This window comes from Orbicella faveolata, unplaced genomic scaffold (assembly GCF_042242905.1).
Source record: "Orbicella faveolata isolate gen_17 unplaced genomic scaffold, um_ofav_v1 contig_34, whole genome shotgun sequence".
NCBI lineage: Eukaryota > Metazoa > Cnidaria > Anthozoa > Scleractinia > Merulinidae > Orbicella > Orbicella faveolata.
The window spans coordinates 3767204-3795203 of record NW_028301563.1 but is presented as its reverse complement, the minus strand read 5'-3'; the positions used below and the strand labels follow the sequence as shown (position 1 = coordinate 3795203).

General features: G+C 38.2%; 4 protein-coding genes across 5 annotated transcripts; 2 read left to right on the top strand and 2 right to left on the bottom strand.

Moving 5' to 3' along the window:
* The first annotated feature begins 8 nt into the window (after nucleotides 1-8).
* LOC110068104 (dynein regulatory complex protein 1-like) lies at nucleotides 9-12426 on the top strand. Its single transcript, XM_020775475.2, has 24 exons — nucleotides 9-243; nucleotides 335-428; nucleotides 1549-1661; nucleotides 1883-1934; nucleotides 2074-2130; nucleotides 2250-2324; nucleotides 2501-2548; nucleotides 2776-2865; nucleotides 3500-3586; nucleotides 4378-4500; nucleotides 5055-5129; nucleotides 5834-5898; nucleotides 5987-6046; nucleotides 6490-6564; nucleotides 7470-7616; nucleotides 8028-8122; nucleotides 8723-8850; nucleotides 8964-9053; nucleotides 9622-9877; nucleotides 10366-10444; nucleotides 10866-10919; nucleotides 11002-11155; nucleotides 11730-11774; nucleotides 12287-12426. Exons 1-24 carry the CDS (start codon nucleotides 128-130, stop codon nucleotides 12353-12355), a joined length of 2247 nt encoding a protein of 748 aa, XP_020631134.2. The 5' UTR covers nucleotides 9-127; the 3' UTR covers nucleotides 12356-12426.
* Nucleotides 12427-13222: 796 nt separating this feature from the next.
* Nucleotides 13223-18034, bottom strand: LOC149104331 (isoamyl acetate-hydrolyzing esterase 1 homolog). The gene is made up of 5 exons (XM_089298968.1): nucleotides 17694-18034; nucleotides 17238-17290; nucleotides 16048-16358; nucleotides 14987-15105; nucleotides 13223-14087 (listed from the first exon to the last, which is right to left on the bottom strand). Exons 1-5 carry the CDS (start codon nucleotides 17745-17747, stop codon nucleotides 13920-13922), a joined length of 705 nt encoding a protein of 234 aa, XP_089155094.1. The 5' UTR covers nucleotides 17748-18034; the 3' UTR covers nucleotides 13223-13919.
* A 2795-nt stretch (nucleotides 18035-20829) lies between these two features.
* On the top strand, nucleotides 20830-25715 carry LOC110068131 (EF-hand domain-containing protein 1-like). The gene is made up of 9 exons (XM_089299039.1): nucleotides 20830-21009; nucleotides 21107-21465; nucleotides 21766-21916; nucleotides 22449-22661; nucleotides 22949-23078; nucleotides 23281-23501; nucleotides 23975-24115; nucleotides 24340-24779; nucleotides 25357-25715. The coding sequence occupies exons 1-9, from the start codon at nucleotides 20965-20967 to the stop codon at nucleotides 25361-25363; spliced, it is 1707 nt and encodes a 568-aa protein (XP_089155165.1). The 5' UTR covers nucleotides 20830-20964; the 3' UTR covers nucleotides 25364-25715.
* LOC110068046 (large ribosomal subunit protein mL53-like) lies at nucleotides 25402-27959 on the bottom strand. Of its 2 annotated transcripts, none has more exons than XM_020775409.2 (4): nucleotides 27848-27959; nucleotides 27585-27697; nucleotides 26424-26545; nucleotides 25402-26103 (listed from the first exon to the last, which is right to left on the bottom strand). In XM_020775409.2, exons 1-3 carry the CDS (start codon nucleotides 27934-27936, stop codon nucleotides 26445-26447), a joined length of 303 nt encoding a protein of 100 aa, XP_020631068.2. In that variant the 5' UTR covers nucleotides 27937-27959; the 3' UTR covers nucleotides 25402-26103; nucleotides 26424-26444. The 2 variants fall into 2 exon arrangements, with proteins under 2 accessions (XP_020631068.2, XP_020631069.2); XM_020775410.2 differs by having other exon boundaries at nucleotides 25402-25977.
* Nucleotides 27960-28000: the final 41 nt, after the last annotated feature.

The window sequence follows — 28000 nt, the reverse complement described above, 5'->3', positions numbered from 1 at the left end:
AGAGATTGAGAACTAATCAAGATCACCAGGTTACCAAGGTAGCAACGCTTACAACATAAATACTGGTATGAAAGTTGAATATTCGATGTACTATTTTTCTTAGTTTTTCTCTCCCAAAGCCTAGATTATGAATTCCTACGATGACGACGAGGACGAAGGTCCCTCTGTAGACTCGGCAGTTGCAGAGGAACGAATCGCTGCCCGGAGGATTCGGATCCAAAGACGTTTAGAAGCAGCAAGGAGGTAAACTTGTAGTGAAGTTCCAAGTTAAATTTTACTCGTGCTGTATATAGCTATACAACTTTTGTTTTGACACTGTCTCTTAAATATTTAGGGAAGCAAGCGGAGAGGATGCTACGAAAAAGAAACCAGTTGATTCCGAAAAGGATGCACTTAAAAGCCGAAAACAAATGGAAGACAGCAGACAGGTTAGATATTGTTACTTATGTTACTTGGAGGTTCTGTGATCTAGATTAGATCAACAACACAAAAATAGAAATGGCAATGCTCATTTGTGTCAGTTGAGAGATGAGAGAATTTTGCAAAAAGAGGAAGTGAGCTTAATCAACCATGCTGTTCCAAAAGTGTATGAAATGTATCTAGAAAAGATAGAAAGAAGTAACAACTAAAGTTGATTCTGTATAATTCAAAACATGTACATGTATAATAACAATCAAACTGATACCCCAGGTCATAACGGTTAACTTCTAGATGGCCAATGTCTTGCATGTTACTTACCGTGCAAAAGATGTGATTGGAACCTTCTATATCCACCTTTAATTTTGATTTTGCCTTTGTCAAAAATTGAGATGATGGCCCTTGAAGTTGGTCTTCTTCCTTCATTAACCTTACAGTGTATGTATTTCCTCAAATAATCCCCACCCTGCAATTAATCACTCCCCCCCCCCCCCCCCCATTCATTAATTTTCCCTCTTCCTTGGTGGGATTATTTGGAATAATCACCTCCCAAGAATGATTGCCCCCTCCCCACCCCTGTGCTATTGATAGCAGTCAGGAGGGACAACACTATCCATCGCTATAAAGCTGAACAACCTTGCCATGCTGGACTGGAGAACTTATAGTCTTTAACAGACATTGTCACTGCTGCTCGCACACCAACCCATTTTCAGACAAACCCATGGCAGTAAATGTGGAGGACAGTGCTGAAGTAGAGTCTGATTAGTGAGACTATGTGAGAACTCAAGCTCTGACACCAAAGATATTGAAATCAAAAACCAGTCAAGTGGAGCGCACTTGGAATGCTCCTGTTCAGTTTCCATGATGTGATTATTTTAGGAAAATAAAATATTTAGGGTGCAACTCCCCTCAAATAATCACCCTGGCTATTATTTGAGGAAATGTGGTAGTTTTGCTGTGCAAAGCCAAATATATTTGAAAACAAAACTGCTCTGGGGAATAATTCTTTGAATTTGAACAACTGCTGACATACTGTCATCGTTGCAAAACTCTGAGATACAGAGCACCTTAGTTCGCATTTTTCCCCTTGGAGCAGTTTAGGTTTCTAACCAGTTCTCAATTATTCCGTAGCGTTTGGTCAAGCTGAAATCTGATGGCACAGAACTTGTGACCAATGTCCACGTTGCAGCTGATGCAAGGGAATCTATGAGAAGGCTGGAAGAGGAAGAACAACGAAGGCAAAGGTAAGCTGATATGTGCGTACTATGCATGTATGTACATTTCATCTTAAATAATTAGAGAAATAGGAGTTTAGTCATGATCTCTAGATTATTGAAGGAATGCAAAGCTTGACAGGGTTAAAAGAAATCTCCCCCTCATACCTTTTTAAGAATGGTTAGTCATGTATTTTTATGTTGTATATTTAATATATAAACAAAGTTCTTGTTTGTTTACTTCAATAAAGGAATGAGAAACTAGAAGCTGAAGCAAAATCTGCCACTGAAAAATTTGAAGAGGTAAGAGTTGTTTTTTTGTTTCAAGGATGTTTTTCAGTTAAAAATTTAAAATATTCTGTGAAGAGTCTTCCTGTATTCTGCACTTAAGTTTTGATATTGTTGTTGAACCTTAAGTGTGAATTATTTTGACTTATCTCAGATTACCAAGAAATGGGAATATGCTCTCTCCAAAGAAATACCTCAAGATTTGAATTCAGTGAGTAAACTGCATTTTTCCATTAGTTTCATGGACTGTTTCCAGTATGCAGTTTTATGAAAGTTGTATTAATTGCAAAAGAAAATGTTTGCCATAAAAGTTTTTGCTGTGTTTTGTAGATGTTGACAGAGCAAAAGTCAGCATGTGATGGCATGATAGATGAGAAAAATAAGCTAATTCATGACTTTCAACAGGTAAATAAGTTCCAATATCTATCAAGTGTGTTTGTGTCAACAATATTAAAATATAGAAAATACTGTGTTAGCTGAATTAACTTATAGTATGTGAATACATACTGTGTTAATTTAAATTATCAAAGTATTAGACCAGTCAAAGGAGTACATCTTGAAACATTATTCCTTTTAATTAGGAACTTAAGTCGAAGGATGACCAGTATGTGAAAGACTTGAAGAAGGCTGTAAGTTACATCACCTTGTAACAATAATTATTAGTGAAATTTTATTATTGATCCAAATTTAATTAATGTAAATAGGTTATGCTGATTAATTACTTATTATTAATAATGAAGAATTGTTGTATTGAAAGTAACAAGTATGTGTATGTTGTCATTTTTTTGGTCTATGTTTCTCTAAGAGAACTGTAAGTTGTTGTCAATTTGATAATTTAATGTCTTTGTATGTGAAGGCTGAGGATGTTGACCTTATGGTTGAGCGAATGGAGGAACAGATGAAGCAGTTGACGAAGGCTTACAGGGAAGAACTCACTCAGATTGAGGTTTGTCTTGCTATTGACTCTCTCAGTCTCAGGCTAAGATCTTCAACCCCGTGTACTATTACATGTAATAAAAGATATAGAAAAATGTCAAAAAAATGTTAATAATCTCCCTTTTTTAAAATCTCTTTTCTTTATGGCTAAAACACAATCTGGGGGCAAAGTTCACAGTGTCTATGTTGTAGGCTGAAAAATCTGTAATAGACTTGTTCCATTTCTAGTACTTGATGTTTTGGTGCCATCTTGTCATCATTATCAAATACAAATTTTTAAGCCATATGATTTTAAAAAATAATAGTTTAGGTGTAAAAGAGTCAATGGAAGAAAAATTATGTCAATTAATGAAACAGTTTGGCATGAATTAGGCATACCAGCTTTCCTCTCCACTCCTCTAAGATGTTAAATTGTTCATGCGATTTAATTATTACTTAGCTGACTTTTTTCTTGACTCTTTCACACCAAAATATGCTAACTACCATGATTATTTTAATCAACACCTTTACATGTTGTTCTCATAATGCTAGTACACTGTCAATTCTCGCTGGTTTTCATTAAGTTTACCTTGTTACCCATAGATTCTTAAAGCCTGTTGATTTATCAATGTTTCATAGTCCTTGTAACTTTTTACCTGTTGCAGAAAGCCTTTGTGACTGAAAGGTCTGAACTGATTGAGAACAACAGAAAGAAATGGGACACCTCCATGCAACAGCGACGTGACAAAGAGGTAACTTCTCATTCAAGTTATTACTATTCACATGATATATTGCCATTACTTTTTATGAATAGCAGTGCTTTAATTATTTAATGTATGGCTTGTTCTTGTGGCTGGTATAATGTGCACTCTGATTGGCTAAAATACAGGCTTGTAAAAACAAAGCAAAAAGCCATATAATAAACATTAACTTACAGTATTAACCTGTATTAACCTTGAACGTTCAGTGTTTACGGGAAAATCTCAAACCTTGGCCTTGCCAAATTGACCTCGCTAAAGGCCGCCGCACACTAGCTGATTTTTTGTCGGCCAACAAAAAAACTTCACTTGTTGGTTAGTGTGTGGTGAATTCAGACTAGTCTGCGACAAGATCGGGGCTTGTTGGGCAATATCTGACAGTGCTAGATCTCAAAACGTCTTGTCGGGCCTTATGAGCTAGTGTGCGGTGGACCAAGACAATTTGTCAGGGCTTGTGTGCACCTCAACCAATTAGGAAATGTCATGAGAGTCATGTGAGTGGAATAGGTGCCATCTTGATTTTGGATGACTTGGCCCTAAGCCTCAATACAGTTAGTCGTGACAAAAAATCAGCTAGTGTGCGGCACGCTGATGGCCTGACAAATTTTAACCCGATTTGACCCTGACAAAAAATCTGTAGTTCTTCGACAAAAAATCGGCTAGTGTCCAGCAGCCTTAAAACTCGGTCAGTATGACAAGGTCTCAGTCTGAGATTTTCCTATGTAGACCTCACTCTTGGTTGATAAGTAGTTGGTAATCGCTTTAGTTACTTGGATTAAAAACAGGTTGAGTACATGGAGTCACGACGCAAGAGAGTTGAAGATCATGAAAATCAGTTGCAGACATTAAGAGTTCAAGATGCCGAGGAATACAACATGGTCAAAATCAAATTGGAAACAGATGTACAGGTGGGTTTGTGTGTAGTTTAGCTTGACACAAAATGTAGGTGAATACTCAGCTAGACTAGACCAACCTAGATTGATGAGGTTCCCATACTGTACTAGACCATACTATACAATAATAGGTTAGGCTACTAGATTAGACAAGATCAGGTCCAAGACTAGACTTAAGACAACATGCATAAAATAATATAGTTGAAGCTAGACAAAACTAGACTAGACTAGAAACAAATATTTAGGATGAAGGAAACAAAATAACTTGTTCTACCTGGTTGATTCTTGACACTTATGATAAGTGAATATAAAAATTCAAAAACAAAATTAAAAATTGAAAACTGATAAATATGTAGAAATGTATGCCAAAGTGTCATCTTGTGAAAAATCACAAAATTTGTGATTTTAGGCTATACTAGAAACAAATACAACACTTACTATAATATTATTTTATCAATAAATTTCAAGACTAAACATATTATTTTAGTTGTCAGTGTGACTCAGGTAATTATATCATAATATTGGCTACACTGCAAATATGCATGGTTGTTGTTTTATCATGTGTATAGATTTTAGAGCAGCAGCTACAGCAGATGAAGGCCACCTACCAACTGAACCAGGAAAAACTGGAGTACAACTTTCAAGTGAGTCAACTAACATGTACTTACATATCAAAATTTTCAAGGCTGCTTTACAGAGCACTAGGCCTCTTAAAGTGTAATGCTAATTAACTCTGGTTTGCTTGTAACCTTAAGTTTAAGTGGTTAATGTAGTAAGAATATTGCTGCTTGCCCTGAACAGTGTGTTGGTCCACTGTGGGCTGCCCAGCTAAGGAATAACTTACTGAACCATCCTGATTTGCCCGGTTAGTGAGAGGCACTAAGCACTAAATTTTGAGAATGTCTTACATGAAAGTCTTCTCCTACATGTGTGGAGGTGCTGTGGCCTCATGGTTAGTGTGCTCTCCTCTGCATCAAGTGGTCTGGGTTCAATCCCTGGCCAGGGTCATTGTGTTGTGTTCTTGGGGACACTTTACTCTCACAGTGCCTCTCTTCACCCTGGTGTATAAGTGGGTGCCAGTGAATGTAATGTTGGGGGGGGGGGGTAACCCTGTGATGGACTAGCATCCCATCCAGGGGAGAGTAGAAATACTCCTATAGTCGCTTCATGGTACTGAAACCGGAGACAAGCCTCAGCCAGATGGGCCACTTGACTCATGTGCGGACTTTGACACCTTACCTTTATCGTCTTCTATATGTACGCTGTATGTCTGACTAGCCTTTTTTGAGGTCATCAGTCATGGTGGTAGGTCAAAAGAGATTTATAAAATCTTTTATTTATGTTGTAGGTGTTGAAGAAGCGAGATGAAGAAAACACAATTACAAAATCACAACAGAAGCGTAAAATCACCAGGTTTGTACCCTAGAGGCACTTGTGTCTGGTTTACAATTTTTTGGCTTGGATTACATGTAGTTCTTATTATTGCATTTGCTTTTCCCAGACTCCAGGACGTCCTCAACAACCTCAAGCAGAAGTTGGCAAAGCAAGAAAAACAATACAGGTAATGACAAAAGGTGGATGTTTGAAACAATCTCGTGTGAAAATCTGCAACACTTACATTTATTTATATGATTTCACTTAGGGAGACATGGTGGCCTCATGGTTGGTGCTCTCATCTCAGTATCGAATGGTCTAGGTTAGAGTCCTGGCAGGGCCAGAACTTTAACCACAGTGCTTCTTTCCACCCAGTTGTATTAATTTGTACCAGTGAATTTAATGCTGGCGGGGTATCCCTGTGATGTACCATATGAAGCATCCCATCCAGGGGGGAGTAGAAATATTCCTAGTCGCTTCACGCTACAGAAACAGGGATAAGCTCTGGCCTGGTGGGCCACTTGGCTTGTATACAGACTTAACCTTTACCTACCCTCCAACACCGCACAACTTATCAAACTAACCTTGTGGTTTTGTTTGGATTGATTTGACTTTTTGTTGTTTCAACAGGGAGGATAATCAAGCTCTAACAGATGATTACAAGAGAATTACAGAACAGTTCAGAGAACTCCAGAAAAAGTCAAGGTGAGTTCTTTTCACCATTATAATGATTGCATGAAATCTAATGTTTCCTTGGACTGGGTTTTTCAAAGCCCAATTAAGCTAACCCAGGATTAGCGAGAATATTTATTTCAGTTTTGTATTTTTTCGGGGAGATTTTCTGTTTATATTGTTTATCCTTCAGCTTTTAGCTTGCGTTTCTCAAACTACACGAAACATGAAAACATTTTTATACAGGAAAAATTGCTTCACTTTGCTTAACTTTTAATCCTGGATTAGTGTTAACCGGCTTTCGAACAACCCGGCCCTACATGTTAGACTTTTAATCCTGTAGCTGATTTTTGTAAATTTTCTGCCTATGGGGAATTACTATTAGAGTGTACAGTGCACAACACAAAACTGAAAGTGGGACTACTGTAGCTACAGTCATTCAGGCCTTATCATCATCCAAGCATCTTCTTTTAACTCCATCTTATAACTTGAAAACATATGGTGCAAGTTAGATCCTTCTCTGTGACAGCGCCTACACTATGGAATGCCCTACCTTTCAAAATAAGAAATAGTTTGTCTGTGTCCATCTTTAAAAATAGACTCAACACATTTCTGTCTAGAAAAGCCTTTTTCCATTTTATTTTACACTAATGTTTTTTTAATTTTTAGACAATTTTTAAGATTTTTTTCTGTGTTGTAAAACTCCTTTGAAGTTTAGGATACTGGCACTATAAATATCTTTATTACTATTATAATTATTGTTATCATTATCATTATCAGTATCATTATCATTCAAAGATGTTATAGTTATGGTTACACCTCAGTCAATTCAAGGTCCAGACAGGATTAAATTACTCATGATATCCCATACTGGGGAATAATAGGACTTCCTTGACTTCACGTTAACTAAGCTCATTTGATCTGTTACTTTTTCTAAGGCATTTCCAAGCAACAGATCAGAAGAAGTTCCAGGACATCTGGGCCATGAATGAGGAGCAGGTCAGAGACCTGGTGCACAGTGTGCTGGAAGAAGATAGAATCATCCATGAACATCAACTGGGTTTGCCATGGGAGAAACCTGATCTGTGAGTACAGTCACGTGACTGTTTGGACTAGACGATCAAAGGAATTTGCATGAACTGGTCACATGGTACAAAAGCCCCCAAGCTATGCATTTACACCTTCTCCACCTAACTCCTTGTGCCAGAGTGGCATATAAGGCCAAGCTCTGTCTTAAGACATCCAAAAACAAAGAACAACTGTCTTAAAAGCATTGCTAGATGAGTTCACCTTTTTGGGGGGAAAGGGGTGGGGGGTGGGGGGTGCTGCATTGTCTTGCCATCCAGCGTGGTAGAATTTTTACCACATTTTAATGACCTGCCTCAACAAAAATTATTAATAAAGTTTTTTTGAAAAATTAAAGGCCATAAGATTCCCCCATGGATATACTGTTCTTAAGCATTTTAGTCTAATCTCTGGTTTTCCTCCTTTTAAAGAGATTTCATGGACACCAGCAAGCCAGAAGAACCAACTGGCCCTAAGGAGAAGCAGATGTCAGCATCACAGATGGCGCATGAAATCATGTCTGGAGGTTAGTACTGTGAAACTGTCCATTTGCTAAGGCTTAAAACATCTCCTGCACCAAGCTCAAACAATCAGAGCAAAGAATGATGTAACATCTAGAGGGTACAAGATAGGTTTGGCAGGATGTGGGTAGAGAGTAAAATTAATGGAGGGGGATGTGGGGTGACAGATGTGTTAATAACAAGACGTAAGATAAAAATCCTTCTGTGGGAAAGGGGATTTGTCCATTTTGACAGGCAGGAAGCGGGATAGTTTTAAAATTGTAGTAAAAGCAAATCATACATTATGGACATTACATGGAGAACCTCTAACCAGGCAGTGAGGATCAGGATAAACATTCTGTGTGGGGAGGGATGGCAGGATTGAGCCATAAAAAATGGTGGGATACGGGAATGAAAAACACGTATGTCGGCCCTCTGTGTAGGCAAATCAGATGCAAAACCAAACGTAGTGTGGTTTGGCTTCCCAACCTTTCCACTGATTGCATCCTTTTCTACTCTGGGGTCCTAGTTACAGTTTTGTGGTTTCATTAGGATTAATTTGGTTACATTATTAATTTAAAATTAACTTTAGCACTGTGATAGTTTAATTATGTGATTAATCTTAGTTGGTACAGATGATGGAGATGATGATAGTGAAAAGAGCTCAGTTGGAAGACAAGATGGACAAAATGCAGGAAGGAAATTATCAGCTAAAACCATCAAGGCTATACTGGAACTGATCTGTGATGAGGCTGTAAGTGTTCCCTCAAGTTCAGCAAACTTGAGCTGGATTGTAGCTCTGTTATTCCATGGAGAGAGATCAAATTGTGTCTATTCATTTTTATAACCATGTTTTATTCTTTTCAGGGATTTCTTGTAGAATCCAAACTAACCAAACTGCTAGCTCCTCTTGAGAGAGATGAGCAGTCTTTGATGAAACTGGATGCCATCTTTGCGGTGAGAATTTTTCTCAGTTTCAGTCTTTTCTTGGATCATTTAAAATTATGCACTGAAGATCTTAGGTTTGAACTCCAGCTGGAGTAATCAGAATTGTTAATTTTTTCGAGTATGTCTGTGTCACAAACAATAGCTTACACAGCAACTATTTTCTTGGACAATATCCCCACTCATCTTAAAGATCTCAATTGCTTCAACTTTTCTAAACAACTGAAACTTCATTTACTGTCTCAACAACATTCTGAAAACTTGGTTGATATTCTCCATTCTATTATATCATGCACGCATTTCTTATCTTAACATTTCGGTAAACTCTTAAATATCTATAGAAACCTTACAATAACTGGAGACTGATTAGAAAACGTTTGGGTTACTTCAGTCTCTAGACTCAAATGCACATTATTTTTCTGTCCCTCTATTTAGATATATTTTTTATGAAACTGTAAATGTATGAGTGAATTAAGTTGTTGTTGTTTATCACGTACAATAAAATCACCTTTTCATGATTAATGGCATTTAAGATATTTGTCATTGCCTAATATTAAAAAAAATGTGTTTGTTTATAAAGGCACTGGGTGTGGACACAGAAGATGACATCTATCTGCTCTCAAACTACTTCCTGAAAGGTCCAGGGGAGGGTGAGCAGGCACAGGAAGGGAGTGAGAAAGGAGCCAAGGATGAAGAGATGGCAGAAGGGAAGGAAGGCAGGGAGGAGACAAGCGGTGGAGTGGACGAAGGAGAAAAGAAAGATGATGAAGGTTCAGTGGTGTTTAGTGTTGATGAGAAAGCCAGCGACTCATCCTCTGTCAAAGCTCATTTGTCAGGTAACGAAGCTGTTGTCTTGATTGTAGTTTGTACACAGCCACTGTCTCACTTGTCTATTGTTCAACAGATACGCACCCCCCCCCACCCCCCTCCCCATGGACTCCCATATTAAAAGGGCAGGGGTGCTCGTTGGAAATTTTAGAGAACCCCTAAGAGGTACCAAGATCCTGTGTTGTGGGCGTGGCGTCCAATTTTTTCCATCCCTAAGAGGTACCAATTCTGAAACAATGCATTATCACCAGTTATATTTTTTGGGGCTCAATACCCGAAAAGGTACCGCAAAACTCCTGCTGTGGACCTTTTGAGGCAAAACACCTTACAAGGTACCAAAACTGAGCACCCCCGGCCTTTTAATATGGAAGCCTGCCCCCCTCCCCGCCCCCGCCCCCCGATGCAAACACTTCTGGGGTGTGACTGATCTGCAGCTTTGGTTTTTATTGGGAAGACCTGCACCGTTTACAAGGTTCAATTTTGTCTTTTTTTACAGAAATGACGCATCTCATTCATCCGAACGAAGTGGTGATATCTTTGAGACAGTTTGTACAAGATCATCGCCAACCACAAAAGTAAGTTAGTAGTTACGATATCATTGTTATACTAACCTACTTTCCCCTACCTTTCAGTGTCATTTCAAAGCTCAAAATGTCAACTCTCCTAATGGACTGCTCTACATTTCTTTTGTGGTTATGAGAATTTCGTGGTAAAGCACTCCAAAGTAGTTTGTGTATGCAAATTGATCATTATCAATATTCTCAAAAACCTGTCTACTTGACAGTGTAATGCCATTGTGTGGAGAAATTCGATGTTCTTAAACCATCGTTCAGATTTTAAGTGTTAATGTCACGCTTTCTAAACCGGGATGCGCTTAGTTGGAAGCGCAATCTTCCAGATTGCGTGACATAACGAAATAACGGTCAACGGTGTGGACCATTACATGTCTTTTGGCTTACTGTGTTTTTCTGCGTTTATTATTTTTTTTTTTTCAAGGGAAGCCAAGCGTCAAAGTCTAAAGTTGGGAATCGGAGTCGGAAGAATGGCCACGTACGTATGCCATATGTGAAAATATTAAAACTTAGAAAAAATACAGAGAAACATGGCTGGAAAATGTTCTTTTCTTTTGCAGGCTAGATGAAAGCTTCTGGAAAAAGACGTCCTCTGTAATAGATGTAAAGAAAGAGCGAGTATGGACAGCTTTGTTAGACGGGTTTGAGAAATACTTGGCTGTGTTAACAGAGAGGGCATCACTCATACAAGAAACAGATGCTCTCAAACAGCAGGTGAGTGGAGAAGGACTGGGAATTATAGCACGTGAGCGAGTTATTGACGTGACTGGAGATGCCAATCAGCCTAGATTCTATGTAGCCTGTTCCAGGCTCTCAGTTGGTGGGGGCGATCGAAAAAACGGGCCTGCGACGAGCGGGGTCTGATAGAGAAAAGGGCCCTCCTCTTGTTTTCCCGGACCCCACTCATCGCCCGCCCGCTTTTTCGATCGTCCTTACTGACCGAGAGACATGAGCAGGCTAGATTCTACGGCCCATTCTTATCAAAAGGGCTCAAAATTCTCCTCACCTAACAGCACTCACAGTCATCTCAAAAATTCAGGATTAAATTCGCGCTAGTCCAAATTGACTGAACCCGCAATGAAGTAAGTCCCAAATGGGGAAATGCGTTAATTGAACCTATTTACAGATCTATATTTTTTTATGAAAATCGTCTGTTGGTGAAAGCTAGCTGCAGCTGATTAGTGTCTTTAAAACGTGCATGTTTTTGCACGACAAGATCCTCCATAAAAAGAACGAGTGAGTAGGCATATTACTCATAAACGTGTTTTTTTCTTTTTTTCGTTTTAAGAATGCAGAGCTGAGGATGTTACTTCATCAGTACGTGAACTCCAGGGTAAGAACATTTCTTTGTTAAAACACTGACTTGCATTGCTGTCATATGTCTAAATTCTAAATTACAGAATTTGCGTGAATTTGAATTTGATTGTTTAGACCCTGTCAACATTACGCCGGAGAAATTTGAAAACGCAACAATCACCGGTCAATTTGGAAAACTCGGGCTTATCGTGACCTCGTCATTTTCGAAGAGCTCCGTTTTCAAAATGTTTTTCGTTCACACTAAAACACAAAGCCGGCGTTTTCAAATTCCTCCGGTTTAAAGAGCGTTTTCAAAAAGTTCCGTTCTCGTGACGGATTAGTGTGGATGGTAGACCTAACCGTAGAAATAAAGCTTCATTTTTAAATTTCTTGGGCTTAGTGTGGACGAGGCCTTAGCAAAAGATCGCTACCAAGAGCGGCTACACTATCTATGAGCGTCGCTCATACTATATACAATGGGATTCATAGTCTGATCAAAGGAATGTTGTTGTCAAAAATGTCAACTTTTAAATCCTTTTTTTTTTTTAGGTGAATCAAGAACTCGAGATCCCACCCACCAGAATATTACAGGCCGAACTGTCCAAAGAACACGAGTGAATCATACCTAACATGTAAATCTTGTGTAGAAATATGTCATATTTATTGTAATAAAAAAAAAGTTGTCTTCAGTTTGTGTTAAAAGACTTCTTTACATACGGAGAAACTGAAACCTTTGAAGCTCCATCTACACCAGGGCGGAAAAAGGCCGCTACATATAAGCGCCCTGATCTACACTGTACAACACGAGAGCAAATCTTATCAATACTGAACACTTTTCATTGTGATCCGGTACTATTGCAACATTTAACCTGACTTTTGTTGCCATAGATTTGTTTAGCTTTACACGTAATTACGAAAAGTTACAACTTAAGTAACTTTGAAAGATACAAAATTCGAGGAATTTTCTCAGAAAAATACGTTTAGTTGCTCGTATCTAATGATAAAAAAGAAGCTTCTTCTAAGAGACATACCAAATTCAAGACTACAATGCAAAAACCACAAGACCAAAATGGCCAAAATCGATACCCTATTTCTGACCAAAACGGCTGAAAACCCCTACCGTTTGGGGCCGCACCTACATGTACCTATATATCCCATATCAAGGAGTACCCGCCGGGGGTTTGGTTACACGATCAGTCCGCGATCTCAGTGAATTTCTCTTGAATTTGCCATTACATAAAGCATCTTTCTATAGATGTTATGACGACATTTTGCTACCCTTGGTAACTTAGAGCTTGATGCTTGATGGCGTTTTGTATAGTTTAAGTGCAGAAACGCAATAGCTGGATGTTAGATCTATCAAACATGATTTCGTCAGTTGTGCGTTTTGCCATCTGTCGCGAAAATCTCAGAATCTTCTAGTAATCTTTTGTAGTCTGATGATAGCTTTAAATATCTGAAACGTTAAATAAAATATTGAACAACTTTGTAACACAAATTTGTATCATTTTATTCGTCGAAAATGCATAATAGTTTCTTCTTTCACAAGGACGAGATGGATAAAACGTAAGCCATTGTTTACCCTGGTGCTAAGATTACCATTAAAAACGCGCTTCTTTACAGTCTGTATGGTGACAAGACTTCGAAAATGGTCGACAAATCGTGATCAGGCACGTCCATCAGTCTTGATTGACATTTCAATATCAGTCCGGAAAATTGTATATATTTAATTGAAGAAAAGACACATTTAGATTCCTGTAATACAGTGCGACTGCCTGAAGCGGGCCACCGAGACTGAAGAAAACTAGCCAAACTAAACTTAACTGAGAAAAAAGGAGTGCTTTTTTTTGGTGAACCCAAGTAAGTGTTCATTTGACATATATACCAGTAGGCGAATATTATCGACCCCTCTGTGTTACATAAACTCTACAGATTCAGTCCAAAATTTAAGATCGAAACTAACTAATCAACAATTGAAAAAGTTTCCTGAGAGATCCGCAACAATTCTCACTTTTGTTGGGTTTTCATATTTTGAAATAAACCCGTATTGTTTGTATTTTTCAACGTTATTGGTGTATCTAAGAAAAAAGATCGCTATCCTTTGTTCTCAAGTAACGTTCTGATTGGTTAACTCTTTTGCAAGTGGCCCAGTTCGAGTAGTCGCACTGTAAGACATCTCTGATTACAGCAGAACTTTCTCTAGGTGTTTCCAGTCAATATCGTTCTCGTCAGGCAATATCTGAGGTAAGTGTCCTAGCTTGGTATCCAGTAATGGGATCACGTGATCTGCTACAAAGCGGTTCCCTTCTTTAGACAAGTGTAGCCCGTCACTCAGAAAGGATTCCCAGTTCTGGTAACATGAAGAAACAGTAACAATTAGTTCTTGAGGTACAGTAATTAAACAACTTGCAAGTAATATATCAAACACAAAAGACCGTGTTTGACCACAATTCTAAACACCGAGAAGAGAGTTGAAAATACGACACGTAGCGGAGTATTTTTGATGAACTTCAAGTTGTTTGGAAATGTGGTCCAACACTGTGTTGAGTGTTTGATATATCTTCTTAATCGAAACTAAAACTAAGAAGAAAACGTTGAAATAATATCAAAAAAAAAATCTGTGCTAATTAAGATCAGATATACAAACACTGTCATGGCCGTGATTTCCTTTGCTTAAACTTGATGGATTATTAATTAGTTTGTAAATAATAGTAATTGGAACCCTCCACTTAGGAACCCGATAATCTACTTTGAACTTATCTAAACTGATTGATATTAGCTCACAAGACCTCTCTTGTACAAACCTGGCAGTTCCCTTTTGACTTATCCAGTTTTTCCTTTTTTCTGTTTTCGTCTAAAGCCCTTACCAAAAAGACTCACAAGTAGACACCAGTTGAAAACTTGGGTCAACCTACGACTCCGTTTGGCCAGCCCTTGCATGCGTTTGTGAAGAGTTTCGATGACTTGCCATCACTTTGGTTGAGATCAAATTTGGACGCTATTCACCATTTGGCCACCAATTGGCCACTTAACCCAGGTCAATGAAAGTTGAGAGACATCCATTCATTGTTATAGCAACCTATTAGCTAACAAATACAGCCTTGGAAGTCATGACATGTTTTTTTTTTTTTTTTTGCTACTTGCAACTTCTTGAGAGTCCGTTTGGCCAAGGCTTATCTTTATAGTGTGTATTGAAGTATATTTCTGTAAATATGGCAAAGACAAATGAAATAAAAGTTAAAAGCTTACTGGCTGCTGATGGAATAATGTGTAAAGATCTACAACATCCACTCCAAAAGACTTTCCCAAGTCAGCACATCTTGACGCAAATAATTTTACTCTTTCATCTGTTAAAGGCAATGCATAACCTAGAGACAATAAAACATATTTTTCAGCATGTCATAATAGTTCAAGTAAAACAATACCATACACATTCTGTTTGTATCTCAAGACAATTAAATGTGACAATAATATAACTACAAAAAAATGCCAAACAGCGTGATCAAAACCATGGTGCTGGAACAACGGGTGTTGAATTATTTATTGAACAGAAATGATGACAATGTCTAATTTCCCGGCCTCAAGAGTCCTCATGGGCCCGATGAGGATGAGTGAGTGAGTGTCTTTAATTTCATACAGACATCTAACCCATACTCCTTGCAACATTTTTAACAAACAACAATTTTATTCATACACACAAATAGCTTAACTTAACAAAAAAGAATACAATAAACCAGAGAAAAGATTTCATTCAACTTGCAGTTTGTAACATTGAGGCAGGAGACAAAGTGGAAAAATTTTTCCCACAATAGAGTAGATCCATGATTCAATTATAACAATTTTATACCCAATATTATTAAATGGCTAGCTCTTAATGACAAAGTAACACTCTTGGTCAATTTAAATATCAAGACCCATGTACGTCATTCACCATGTAATCCATCAATTCATCATTGGAGGTTGTGGGGGGGGGGGGGGGGGGGGTGGAGATTTTGCTAACTATTCTGTCCAAATGCAAAGGGTGCTAAATTTAATTATCATCTTTTAAATATCATCTTTAGATTGTCCCCCCCGCCCATTTCAATGCTGAAAGAAATGGCACATTTTGGCTTTAGCACAAATTTGATATCCACTCTGGGACTTATAGCTCTAGGATTTTATTTCTCTGTTCATTCTCACCAAGATCAAAGAGGAACCAAATAATGTTCTGACCTGACCTGAGGTAAGACATTATAATGGCCGTTAAAAAATGCCTTTTTTAACAATAATTGCCTTCTTGATTAGCATAATACCATACAGTGGTTGCTTACCCATTTCACGACAATGTTTCTCATACATAACTTCTGATATTGCCGGCGGTGTTAGTAAGATAAGTTGATTTGCTGCTATCCCATCATTCATAAACTGTGTTAAGATGTCTGTCAAGTTTGCAACATAGTCTTCGACAGAGAGTCCTCGTGGCTCAATATCTTCCAAGATAGCGTCATTAGAGCCAAGCAAGATGACTGCTGCTGCAATGCTACTTTTGGGACTGTTGTCACATTGAAGGACTTTAGGTAGAATCAGTTTGCTGAATGCCGTAGTGTATCCACAAAATCCACGATTAAGAACATCGCATTTCCTGTTAGAAACAGTCTCCTTATCAGTACCAAAACCATCTGTCTTTAGATCTAGCATTACTGCGGGGCTGATCTAGAGAGGTTGGTGGGGTTCAGTGGAACCCCAGGGCTGGAAATCTCTTTTCCAAGGATCTCAATTTTAAAAATTTTGCGGGTGAAGATGCCCCCAGATCCCCCTACAGGGAACCCCCTTTGGTGGTATGTATCTCAAACCCCCTTCTCTAAAATCCCGTATCTGCCCCAGATTAGTTGACAATATTGAACATTGCCATAAGAGTAGGGGGTGTGAGACCCCTCTCTCACTTTTTTGGAAAAAATTAATGAAAAAAGCCTTACCAGTTGGAAATATTAAAAGTAGCTTAGAATAATTAATGATAAGCTTTGGAGGAAAAACACAACTGCTATCTCCTTCAAAACTGTGAAAATCTTGCTAATTTCCTCTTCCCTGCAACTATTTTGGGATTGTGCTATATCAATAATATTGTTGGGCACTTTATGGTTTTGGACAAACATTACTATTATGAGGGGAGCTTGGACAATTTTCTGGGGCACAAAATTTTTTTGCTTGCCTTAAGGTTGTGCATGGATTTTTGTGGTGGGCAATGGCTTGTGCAACTGAATCTGTGAAGAGGATTTAGATAAAGTTTTGAACAACTAGTAGATTTCTATGAGTGATAGCTGACTCAGGGTGCACCCAAATCAACTATCACGCAATAGCATTCTCAAGCTCATAATCTAATTGTTAAATAGAAATACTTGAGAAAGTTTGGAGAACTTGAAAAAGCTGTACCCACTCATGTTTTCATAACTCGATAGAATTACAGAGCAAGTTTTCTATTTCTTAAATAAAAAGAGAATATTAATTTCCATTGACTACTGACCTCTGAAAGTGATCTGCTACTGTTGCACCCCATCCTCCTTCGCTAAACGATTCCTGTTGTATTTATAAGTTTCGACTCAAATTGATACAAATTGCCCACATTGTACACGCAGGATGGTATTACAAAATACCTAGCTAAATAAAAACTGAAGACAGGATTGATCATCGCAGTAATAAACACGAACCCAAAACCCAAACCCATGACCTCTGCGATACCGGTATCAAAGAGGTCATGGGTTTGAATTCCGTTCGGGCCTGAAATTTTTTTCAGGCTTGAATTTCACAACTGCTTAAGTTGTGTGTATAACTGTGATGGTCAGTCATGTCTTCATATCATTCTCCGCAGTTCAAACATATTTAATTTGTGAGGCTATACGAATTACTGCAGATAAACTACCTATCTTGTAATTTAATCTTTTATGACTCCGACCTTAAATTGCCAAAACGTAAAACTTACTTGAGTAATGGAATCCCCGAACAAAACCAACTTGGGAAACAATTTTTCCGCCATTTAACCGTGACCGAAACTGTGGGAGGTCTTGTAAGACTGGATGGTTCTCGGTAGTTATGAAGGGCTTTTGTTGACGGTCTTATCGATAACAAGAAGAGCTGTTAGAACTTGTAACCGCGCTTTTAAAAATTAACTGTTTTCTTCGTACTACAGTCGCAACGCAGTGCACACTCCAAAGCAGTCCTTGATGATTCATTGATTACTGTAGACACCACATCACTTGATCAATACAAACCGTGTCATTGCACCATCGCTCTTAGCCTTGGTGAAACTATGATGACGTAATTAAATGGTCTTAATCTGGAAGTTCGCTCGGGACCCGGTGTCGACAAAATCAGGATCGGACCGGATCACGGATCGGATCAAGGAAAAAAATTCAAAATTCAAAATTCAAGATTCAAAATTCAAAATTTTGTTGAGCAAATTACACTAGAGTGACTACTGTGAGCAGAACGTTTTCTTTAATTCAGGTGTGATATACCTTTATTCTTTTGTAATATCAAGCCAACTGGGAGCTGGTCACAGATGAATTTTTTTCAGGCTGTTGGGTTTTGATTGCGATGATCAATCATGTCTTCATATCTTTCTCCGCAGTTCAACTATATGATATTTCGTATATTCACCTGCACCATCTACGGGTATATTACGAAGTCACAATGTGACCAGCTCCCAGTTGGCTTGATAGCTCAGTTGGTAGAGCACTGCACCGGTATCGCAGAGGTTATGGGTTCGAGTCCCGTTCAAGCCTGAATTTTTTTCAGGCTTTAATTTCACAACTGCTTAAGTTGTGTGATTGCGATGATCAATCATGTCTTCATATCTTTCTCCGCAGTTCAGATAAATGATATTTCATATATTCACTTGCATCAAAGGTAAACTGTCATAAAACAAGTCAGCATGGTAATAATAGGACCAACGTATGGATCGAAACACAAAAACTAAAAACACTAAAAAAATTAAACACCTGATGATTTCAAACAATTTCCGTTTTTGAGACAAGTCTATACTTTTACAAGATGTGAGTTTGGAATATGATATTTCGCACTGGAATAAAACGAAACAAACCATTTTCATTTTAAGGAGATATAGCTGTTTTACAAAAAATTATAGGAATAACATCGATAGTGTGAACGACAACGCAACCTGAGAATAAACAACATTTTAGGAGTTACGTCACGATTTTTAGAGACATTTTTAGGGTCGTAAAGAGTTGCCGTTAAATAGAATAAAACATTAAAATGATCGTGTTCTAGGATAGAAAATACTTAAGAGGCAAGAACAAATCAAAACGGAATGAGGATCGTTAAGGATGGCAAAGATTAACGAGGACTGCAAATGACGAACTTGAAAAACTAGGCTAGTTTTTCAAGATACGCAAATCGTGACGTAGCTCCTTTAAAGCAAGTCATGTCCTCGAGCTATCGTACTTAAGTTTTCTCATTAACCGTAAGGCCAACTCACGAAAATGTAGCCGAGAATTAGCCACTGATACTAACAACAATTTCAAAAACGAGAATTCACGCAAGCTTCGAGCCAACTAACGTTTAAATATAACTACATCTACCTATTCATCGCAATTTAAATTCGTCGTAAATTAGGCGCTTATGTGGCTTTTTAAATGGCCTCTTGTCATTCTCTGTAATTAACATGTCATTGTATCAAATTCGGGATTCTTATTCTCATTTAACATATTTTAGTTTTCCACTTTTACTTTTTATTTATTATTATCTTATAAACGATTTGATTTTTTTTTTTGGATGTTTTTTCTTTAAAACTTAATTTTTTTTTTTCTGTGATCCGATCCGTGATCCGAGCCGTGATCCGGTCTGCGATCCGATCCGTGATCCGGTCCTGTCCGGTCCGATCCTGGTTTTGTCGACGCCGATATCGAACCGCTAAAAGGTTAAAATCTAAAAGCTACTAAAACTAAAGGAAACTAGAGGAAAAGTTAACAACTAGCTCGAAAGGAATTCTCTCAAGAGAGAAAGAGGAAACATAAACTTGCCTGAAGAAAGCACATCGACGAAGATGTCCTCGCTCTTGCTCTTGCAATGCAACGGCGACCGACGCTAAACTGGGTGTGTCATTTTACCCCTCTTTATATACGAACATTAAAATTCATTCCAGCTATGAGAAATATGCTTTGCACAAAAGGAATGCATTACACGTGTGATTGTGTGCTTTGAATATACAGTATATACTATGAGAAAAGAGAAACTTGTCAGAAAGCTCGCACCTGAAAAGAATTTTATTCGGGTTTATTGCCAAGAGGGAATAGTTTAAGTGCAAGGCTGTTTTATTATGCATTGGCGTCGGGAAGCGAAGATCGAGTCTTCGTTACAAATATGCACGCGTGCCCGATCTCATCCACTAAAATTGAATTTGAATTCGAAATGTCATTTGAAAGTTCATGGTGTATGAAAACATAAAATAAATTGAACTGGAATGTTAAGCTAAAATGGAAACACAGGTTAAACTGAACAATAAAATGAATTTCTTTACGAAATTCGGAAAAAGTAAAAGTGAATTTTTTAATGGATACAAAGTCCCACGAATTCAAACCAGTTTGAATTTTTGGGACAAAGTCCCTGCGACCAGTCCCTTGGTATAAACCCTTCAGGGCACTAGTTGCAGGGACTAGTCCCCTCGTGTGTGCCGACCTTAAGCGGATACTCCCCAGTTTTAGCTGGGAAATATTAAGTCACGCGACGCGTTTACCAATCGCGTGCGAGCGAAAATATTTCATGACGCATTCAGACGTCCAAGAGACCAATCGCGCGTGAGCGAAAATATTTGATGGATTACAGCCTGGATGGATTATAAACTCGGGTATTTGTCCGCGGACAATATCTGTTTTGAGAAGCGAACAGTTTTCGGAGAGCGCAGTTCGAGGGAAAATGTGAGCTTTGAGTAAACAGTAAATTCCTCTGGCTCACGATTGACAGCGAAGTAGAAACTTATCCTCAGTCTTCTCTCTGTTGTTTTATTTGAGAACTTTTTACTATCCCATAACTCTTTTAGGGAGTCTGCTATCCCGTGAGACTTAGCGGGAGTGTGACTGTCCATAAACAGAAACCATGACAACAAGCGCTGCCAAATAGCAACCACAGCGGCCATGATAGTCAGTGAAACATTTTGAACTTCAGCGAAAAGAACTCTACAAGACAACCCGTGCGAATTATTCTTTTTATGCGAAGTAGAACTTTAAAATAAGAAAATGGCTCTTCTATTCCTCCCTGGAAATTCTTTTACCGATCCAACGGTAAGTAATCTTGTAGTTTCAGCGCGGTGTTTATGCCCATGATAAGCTCAAATTCACGTAAGAAATTTCTACAACAGTTAGCCTAATTTCCTTTCAGAAAGCTAAATTTCATCGACCTCAGACACTTGGATGGATGAATGGCTATTCTGTGCCGACAGCCCCCATTATAGGTATCGGTGGAGACCCGATACCTGTTAATAAACTAACACAGGAAGAACTAGACGAGCTAGCAAATCTCAAGCCATCCTTGACATACGGACAAAAGGTTCAGGCACCACCAGAAGATTTTGTTCCTGCTCATGTTGCTTTTGACAAGAAGGTTTTACTTTTCTTCGCGTATTTCAAGCAAACTGTGCATGAATCATCAAACGAATATTACAGAGTTCGTCCAGTCAAAGTTTATTACTATTTGGAAGATGATTCTATCGCAGTGGTTGAACCAGTTGTCAACAACAGGTAGTTATCGAGACTTGAATGTTACATAGAATTTAATTTGTACTGCCATGTCTGGAGTAACCAGTCCTTAAAATTTCTTGTCATACAGGGCCCCACAAGCTGCTAAAGCTTTAAATTTTACCTTGTGATTGATTGATTGATTGATTGATTGATTAAATATAACTTATTTGGTTACCTATTATACATTGTATAATTCTTCTGCTCTTACATGTACATATATACCCTATAAATGATAATGTTATCTCAGGTTCTGTAGGAGTATTGCCTTATGTCTTATTCAGAGCTCTATTTTCCTTCCAGTGGAATTCCTCAAGGGAAACTCATAAAGCGACAACGTCTACCCAAGAATGATCTTGGCGAATACTGGCATTGGAAAGACCTTAACCTTGGAATCAATGTTACATTTTATGGAAAAGTGTTTCACCTTTATGATTGTGATGCTTGGACAAAGGTACAAACAAATAATGTGTGGCCCCCATCAAGTCTTGCACAGCAAATTAGAGACCAACAATATAAACTACGACAAAGGCCATTTCCCTAGAGCTATGAAATGCATGTGCAGAGGATCATGGTAGTTGTATCCATAAAAATAAAAATCCAGTCCAAGTTGATGAGCACAACTACCATGATTCCTTGCAGATGCATCTCACAGAGGGAACTGGCCATTTTTTGTTTTCCCATGATAACTAATGAGGAAAAATAAGGATTTGTATCTCATTGCAGTGGACCAAGACTTTTTGAGTTTCTATGTTTATTTCATGTCAGTCACTCTGGAGAAAGGAAAGACTGTCATGTCAAGTACGTAGGAAGTGGGTTGTACTGTAAAATACAGCCCAAAAAACTCATCAATGACTTTACACTTGGTTTTTGTGAGATATATCATAAGCACATCCATACTCAACTCAGGTAACAACTGTAATAGATGTATTCACAAGTTAGCTTCCACCTGAAGAACACTCATAATGTAGTCTTTTTGTCTTTAGGAATACATGGCCAGTGAGGGACTAGAACTTAACCAGCCTGTATTGCCAGAAACAGACCCTTACACTGAATCCCACAAACAGCCTCTTCGAAGCTATAAGACACCTTCGTCATTTGACAAACTAAAACAGTTCCTGGAACTGGATAGAAAGGTCCTGAGGTTTTATTGCGTCTGGGACGACAGGGACAGTATGTTTGGGGAAATGAGGCCATGTGTAAGTGAAATTTATTAACTGTAGTCTTTATCTTAATTTGTAACTTGTAATTTAAGTGTTTTTGAAGTTTATAGAGAATAAGCTCAACAGATCTACTCTTAAAATACATTGTTACTGGGTACGTGATAGTTTTCTTGAAGGATCTATATTGGAAAGATCACTTATTTGAAATATGAATATATTCCAGACAGTTCTCTCATGAAAAGATGTCAGGTCTCTCTCTGTGTAATAATTAACTTGTGATTTTGTTCTTGTCTTCTCAACAATTTTTGAATTGCTTATTGCAGATCATCCATTACTATCTAGTAGATGACACAGTGGAGATAAGGGAAGTTCATACAGGGAATGATGGACGGGATCCTTTCCCTGTGCTGGTTTGCAGGCAGAGACTACCAAAAGACAGAACAAAAGTTGAATGTAAGTACTTTTTGTTCACTTTGAAAAGATTTCTTAGGAAATTAACAATCTTGAATACTGCAAGCAAGGAGCAATGCAACAAGCACACTTATCTTTGCCTCATAAACCCCCTACATTGTATGTAAATACAAGACAGTGGAAATAATTAAATATTCGTGAAGCTATACATGTAGGTTAACTTAGGTTACTCCATCTCTTTCAGCTTCTTTTCCATCTTGTGTTTTGGAGTTATCTGATCATGAAATCAAAGACTGGTTCACACCCAGGGACTTTGTGGTCGGTGAAACTCTATTTATTTTGGGAAGAAGGTTCCTGCTCCATGATTGTGATGAGTTCACAAAAAATTACTTCAGGAAAACATTTGGTATTACTGACTTCAATCCGGTTGATGTGAAGGGACCTCCAAGAGAGTCTTTAGTTAAAGTAAGTGTTTGATAAAACTGCAACAGTAACTTAACTTGATTACCTGTCATAAGGAAGGATTAAGGGATTTGAACTAAAACATTCCACACTTATGATGCAGTACCCTACCACAGAAGCCCTTTTTTTGTCTCTGATTGCCTTACTCAGTTGAACTAATCACATGACTGTACATGCATCTCAGCAACTGACCAGTATTTGTGGCCTGAACCAATACCATGAACATGCCACGCAAAACATGATATGTTTTCTTAGGGACTTACTATATTATGTTAAAGGTTGGGGTGTGTTAATCACTTCCTTGTGTCGTAGAGCTTTTTGGCTCAACAAGGATTCACAGCCTTGAGACATTTAACAGCTACTGGCCTTTTCTGTCCTTTACATCAAGAAATATCGGTAGTCTCTCTAAGCATTGGATCCTCAAGTCCTTAAAATTAACGAACTTACTTAACCCGTAGATACGATGTTTTTGCTAGGATGTTCCACCATACAATGGGTTTGGATCACTTCAAGACAGCTTGCAGTCCTGTCTATCACTGGTGCCACAACCTCCAAAGAAAGACTTCATTAAAATGTTGGAAAATGATCACAAAGTACTCAGATATGCTGCAACCATGGTAATTCAACATCTACTTAAGTTTTTGTTCTTGACTACTGATCTTAAGTCTGAGATTTGGACAGAACTCGGTGATTGGCCTACACATGTAACATTTCCCTATCTATTATTTTTAACTTGTAGCAAAAACTGTTAAATAATAAATTACAAGTTGCCCACACTTGAAAGAGAATTTATACTACACTGTAGTACATCCAGCTTAAATGCACAACTTATTTTCTTCAGGAAAGCTTCCGACCTGAGGACAAGAACAGACGTTTCATCATTTACTACCGCTTATCAGATGACATGCTGACAATCTATGAGCCTCCAGTGAGAAATGCAGGCATAATTGGTGGAAAATTCCTTGAACGCACTCATGCTACCAAGCCAGGATCATCTGTTGATAATCCTGAATTCTACACTCCGGCTGACTTCCAGATTGGAGCACTGATACAGATCTTCAAGCATCGCTTCAGAATAATTGATGCTGATGAGTATGTCCTGAAATACTTGGAATCACATGCACAGGTTTACCCCATCACCACCATCAATTCAATCAGAGAAAAACATGGCAGACCACCCACAACCACAGAGGAGCTGTTAGCATCTGTTCCACAGGGAGATACTGATCCCAACTTACAGAAGAGACAACCAAGTGGAATAAAGACAGAATACCAGAGAAGGTAACACTGATTGCTTCAATCTACAGTAATACCAGGTCATACTACGCTACAAATCAACCCACATTTTCGTATTGACTTTTTAGCATTTATTGATTAGTGTTTAGACATGGCAGTGTTCATTGGATTCTTGTTACGTGTCTACTGAGCAGTGTAGTGAACTTTTTTTCTTAACTGAAATGAACATTCTTTCTAAAGAAGCACATAAAAAGTTAGCTTTCCCAGGGTAGCTTGGTTAGCCACGTAACTCAGTTAGATGCGACACCCTCCTTCCACATAAACAGGCCTAACGTTGACCTTTTCTGTTGCCAGTAAATACAAAGTAGTTACTAACAACTACATGTCTATCAGTTTGTGAAACTCGCAATCAATCACTCATCAGCTAATAATAATGGAAAACGTTAAAACATGTGACTTGACAAGGCTTATATTTCTTCAACACGTCTAATCATGATTAGTGCCTGGTTAATTTATTGACACACAGTCAGTTTGGGTAACTAGGAAAACAGCTCCAAACATGTTTAAGTCATAACTTGCTGTCAGTTCCCTAACAACATCTTTTATTTCAATTTTGCTGCAGGTTTTGAGTGAGACCTACTTGAAGAAAGAACATACAAAAGACTGCTTTCAAGTTTAATTTTATAAGTTTATTTGTCTGTTGTAAACTCACTGTTTCACCATTTTAACCATGTCACTTCCCACAGAAAAAGATTGATCATAATAATTGCACATATTGTATATAAAATTACAAGAGGTTCTTAAGGATTTTTAGTAGCTTCATGTATAGAGTTAAATACAGTTAAGGCCTTCATTTGCTTGACTTTGACTTTAAAGTGGATTTTAAGTGGCATAATTCAGATACAACAAGTTGTTTATTTTGTTGTTCCAACCATGTGACTGTAAGAGAAAGGCGAAATAAAGTCATGATTGTTTTTGGAACCGCGGGCTGTCTTAGTCACATCAGGCCCAGCCTTGACTGTGTGACTCAGTTTCCAATTTTTCCCTTTGAACACAGCATCTTGTTTGAATATGATGTGAAATTACAAAATTATGAACATATTCAAGCTATCATGTATGTGTTTATGAACAAAAGGTACTGTGATCTGCTACAAAAAGAAGTTCTTATTATGGTTCAACTGAGTCAGCTGTCAATTTCTCCATGCTTTCACACAGCTTTAGTTCACAAACTCTTTTCTTCTGTCTGCAAAAAAGTCCAAGATTCAGCAAAGACATGTCCATCCATGGCAAACTTGATGTGGTTGTAGAGCCATTCTTTCCCATCGCATATCTCCTTTATTGTCACATACAGAAATGATAAATCATAGACCTGTACAGAATGAACAAAGAGGGTTTTTGAGCACTTGTAGAGCAATTTGTTAAACAAAACCACATTTTTATTTTGAGAGTAAAAATCTTACATAATTTGCACATAAGCATTTTCAGCCTGCCTAGCAGGTGTTTCCGAAAGCATGCAAAGGGAACAAAACTGCAAGTGAGTGTGAAAAAATAAGGGGGAGGGGGTAGGGCAATCAATCCTCCCCACCCTAGGCACACTCGTTCACTTGCTTGCTTGATCTCCCCTCCCGGAAAATGGAAAGGGAATGTCTGTGATGCAGGCTAACATTTTTATTTCAAACACAGACCAACCTTGTCAACATGAAAGGTGATTCAACCACTGGATTCCTTTTCTCTGCATTTCTTGTTAAAAATTGTTATCATGTCCATTAGTCTGAGACTACTTGTTTTCAATGTGAGAGTATCTTTGTCATCTGTTCAGAGAGAAACCACACACGCTTAAGCCCGGTCATCAATAGCGATGCAAACATAAGCATAAGCCTAAACAAAGCTTATGCGCTGGTCAGGACAGCCGCGACATAAGCATAAGCATAAGAATATTAAAACCTCACATTTTTCTCAGGACATATTGGCATAAGCATAAGCGAAAGACTTTCAGCCATGTTGTCACTGAACATAAGCATAAACATAAGGGGAATGCTTATGCTTATGTCACAGCCGTCCTCAGTAGCGCATAAGCTTCTTTTCATGTTTATGCTTATGCTTGCGTCACAAGTGAGGATTGGGCTTTAAACTTCAATACAAGACCTTAATTTCAGAGGCCTGTATTTCTGGGGGTAATTTTTTTTCTTGACAAAAGTGAGTTGAAATTTAGATGAGGCTTTTATATGTAGCCCTACATGCACCCTGCTGAAACAAGAGAGTAGAGTTTTGTGTAACAAAATAGATCCTCTGCAGCTAAGCCATGACCTACTAACTTTTCATAAAAATATGGGCTATAACTGAAAGAATGCCAGAAATGGAAAAGGCATGTTGAAAATATCAAATTGGCCAAGATTGAGGCCCCTGGCATTAAGAATGAGATAACATGTTTATGGCCAGTTTGAATTTTTAAAAAATTAAGATTTGTACGCAAAAAAAAAAAAAATTGTTGGAATGCAAGACATTACTCTCCAGCAACATTTTCCATAGGAACTCTCTAAATTTTCCGAACATTCAAACTGTCGTATAGCCTGCAATGCAAGCATATTTTGGGTACGTGAGTGCACATATTTTATTAGGCAGCCATCTTAGATTTGGTAACTATGGAGGATTGGGGCAAGGAAATATTTGCTGAGGGAGTAGGCATGAACAAGAGCATTCTTTAAGTTATAGCCCATAACAAATTTTTTTTTTAAAGCAAAAACGCTGTCATGTGACCTCAGCTGTAAAGGGCCTATTAGAAATCATGCAAAAAAAGTTAGATCTACAGAATCACTGGTATTCCATGCAATAAAAAAGAGTACAGCTTACTGAAAACAACTTCAACAACTGGCTCTGATCTATCATTCTTGAAATTTGATATGACTTGGCACTTAGGGTTAGAGTCGATCATCCTTCGGCATGAAACTCTCAGAAGAAAGTCCCTGCGAAAAGACATAGTCAATTTATAAACATACATACGTACATACATACATCATTTATAGCTCGCTTACAGTAAACAGGCTAACCTGAGTGCTATTCTGGCTTTTACATTCAAATAATAAGGCTGAGATCAATTTTTTATAGATTTTTACCTTGCTGTTGATGTGTTAGGGTCGAAAGGACAAAACGAGACAGTCACCCTCGCTACTTGCTTCAGAGAAGCACCTCTGATGAGCGCCATTTTGGCAACCTCGTTCCCAGGGCCCAGAGAGAGGACTCTGGGAACGAGGTCTCTTCTTACGAGC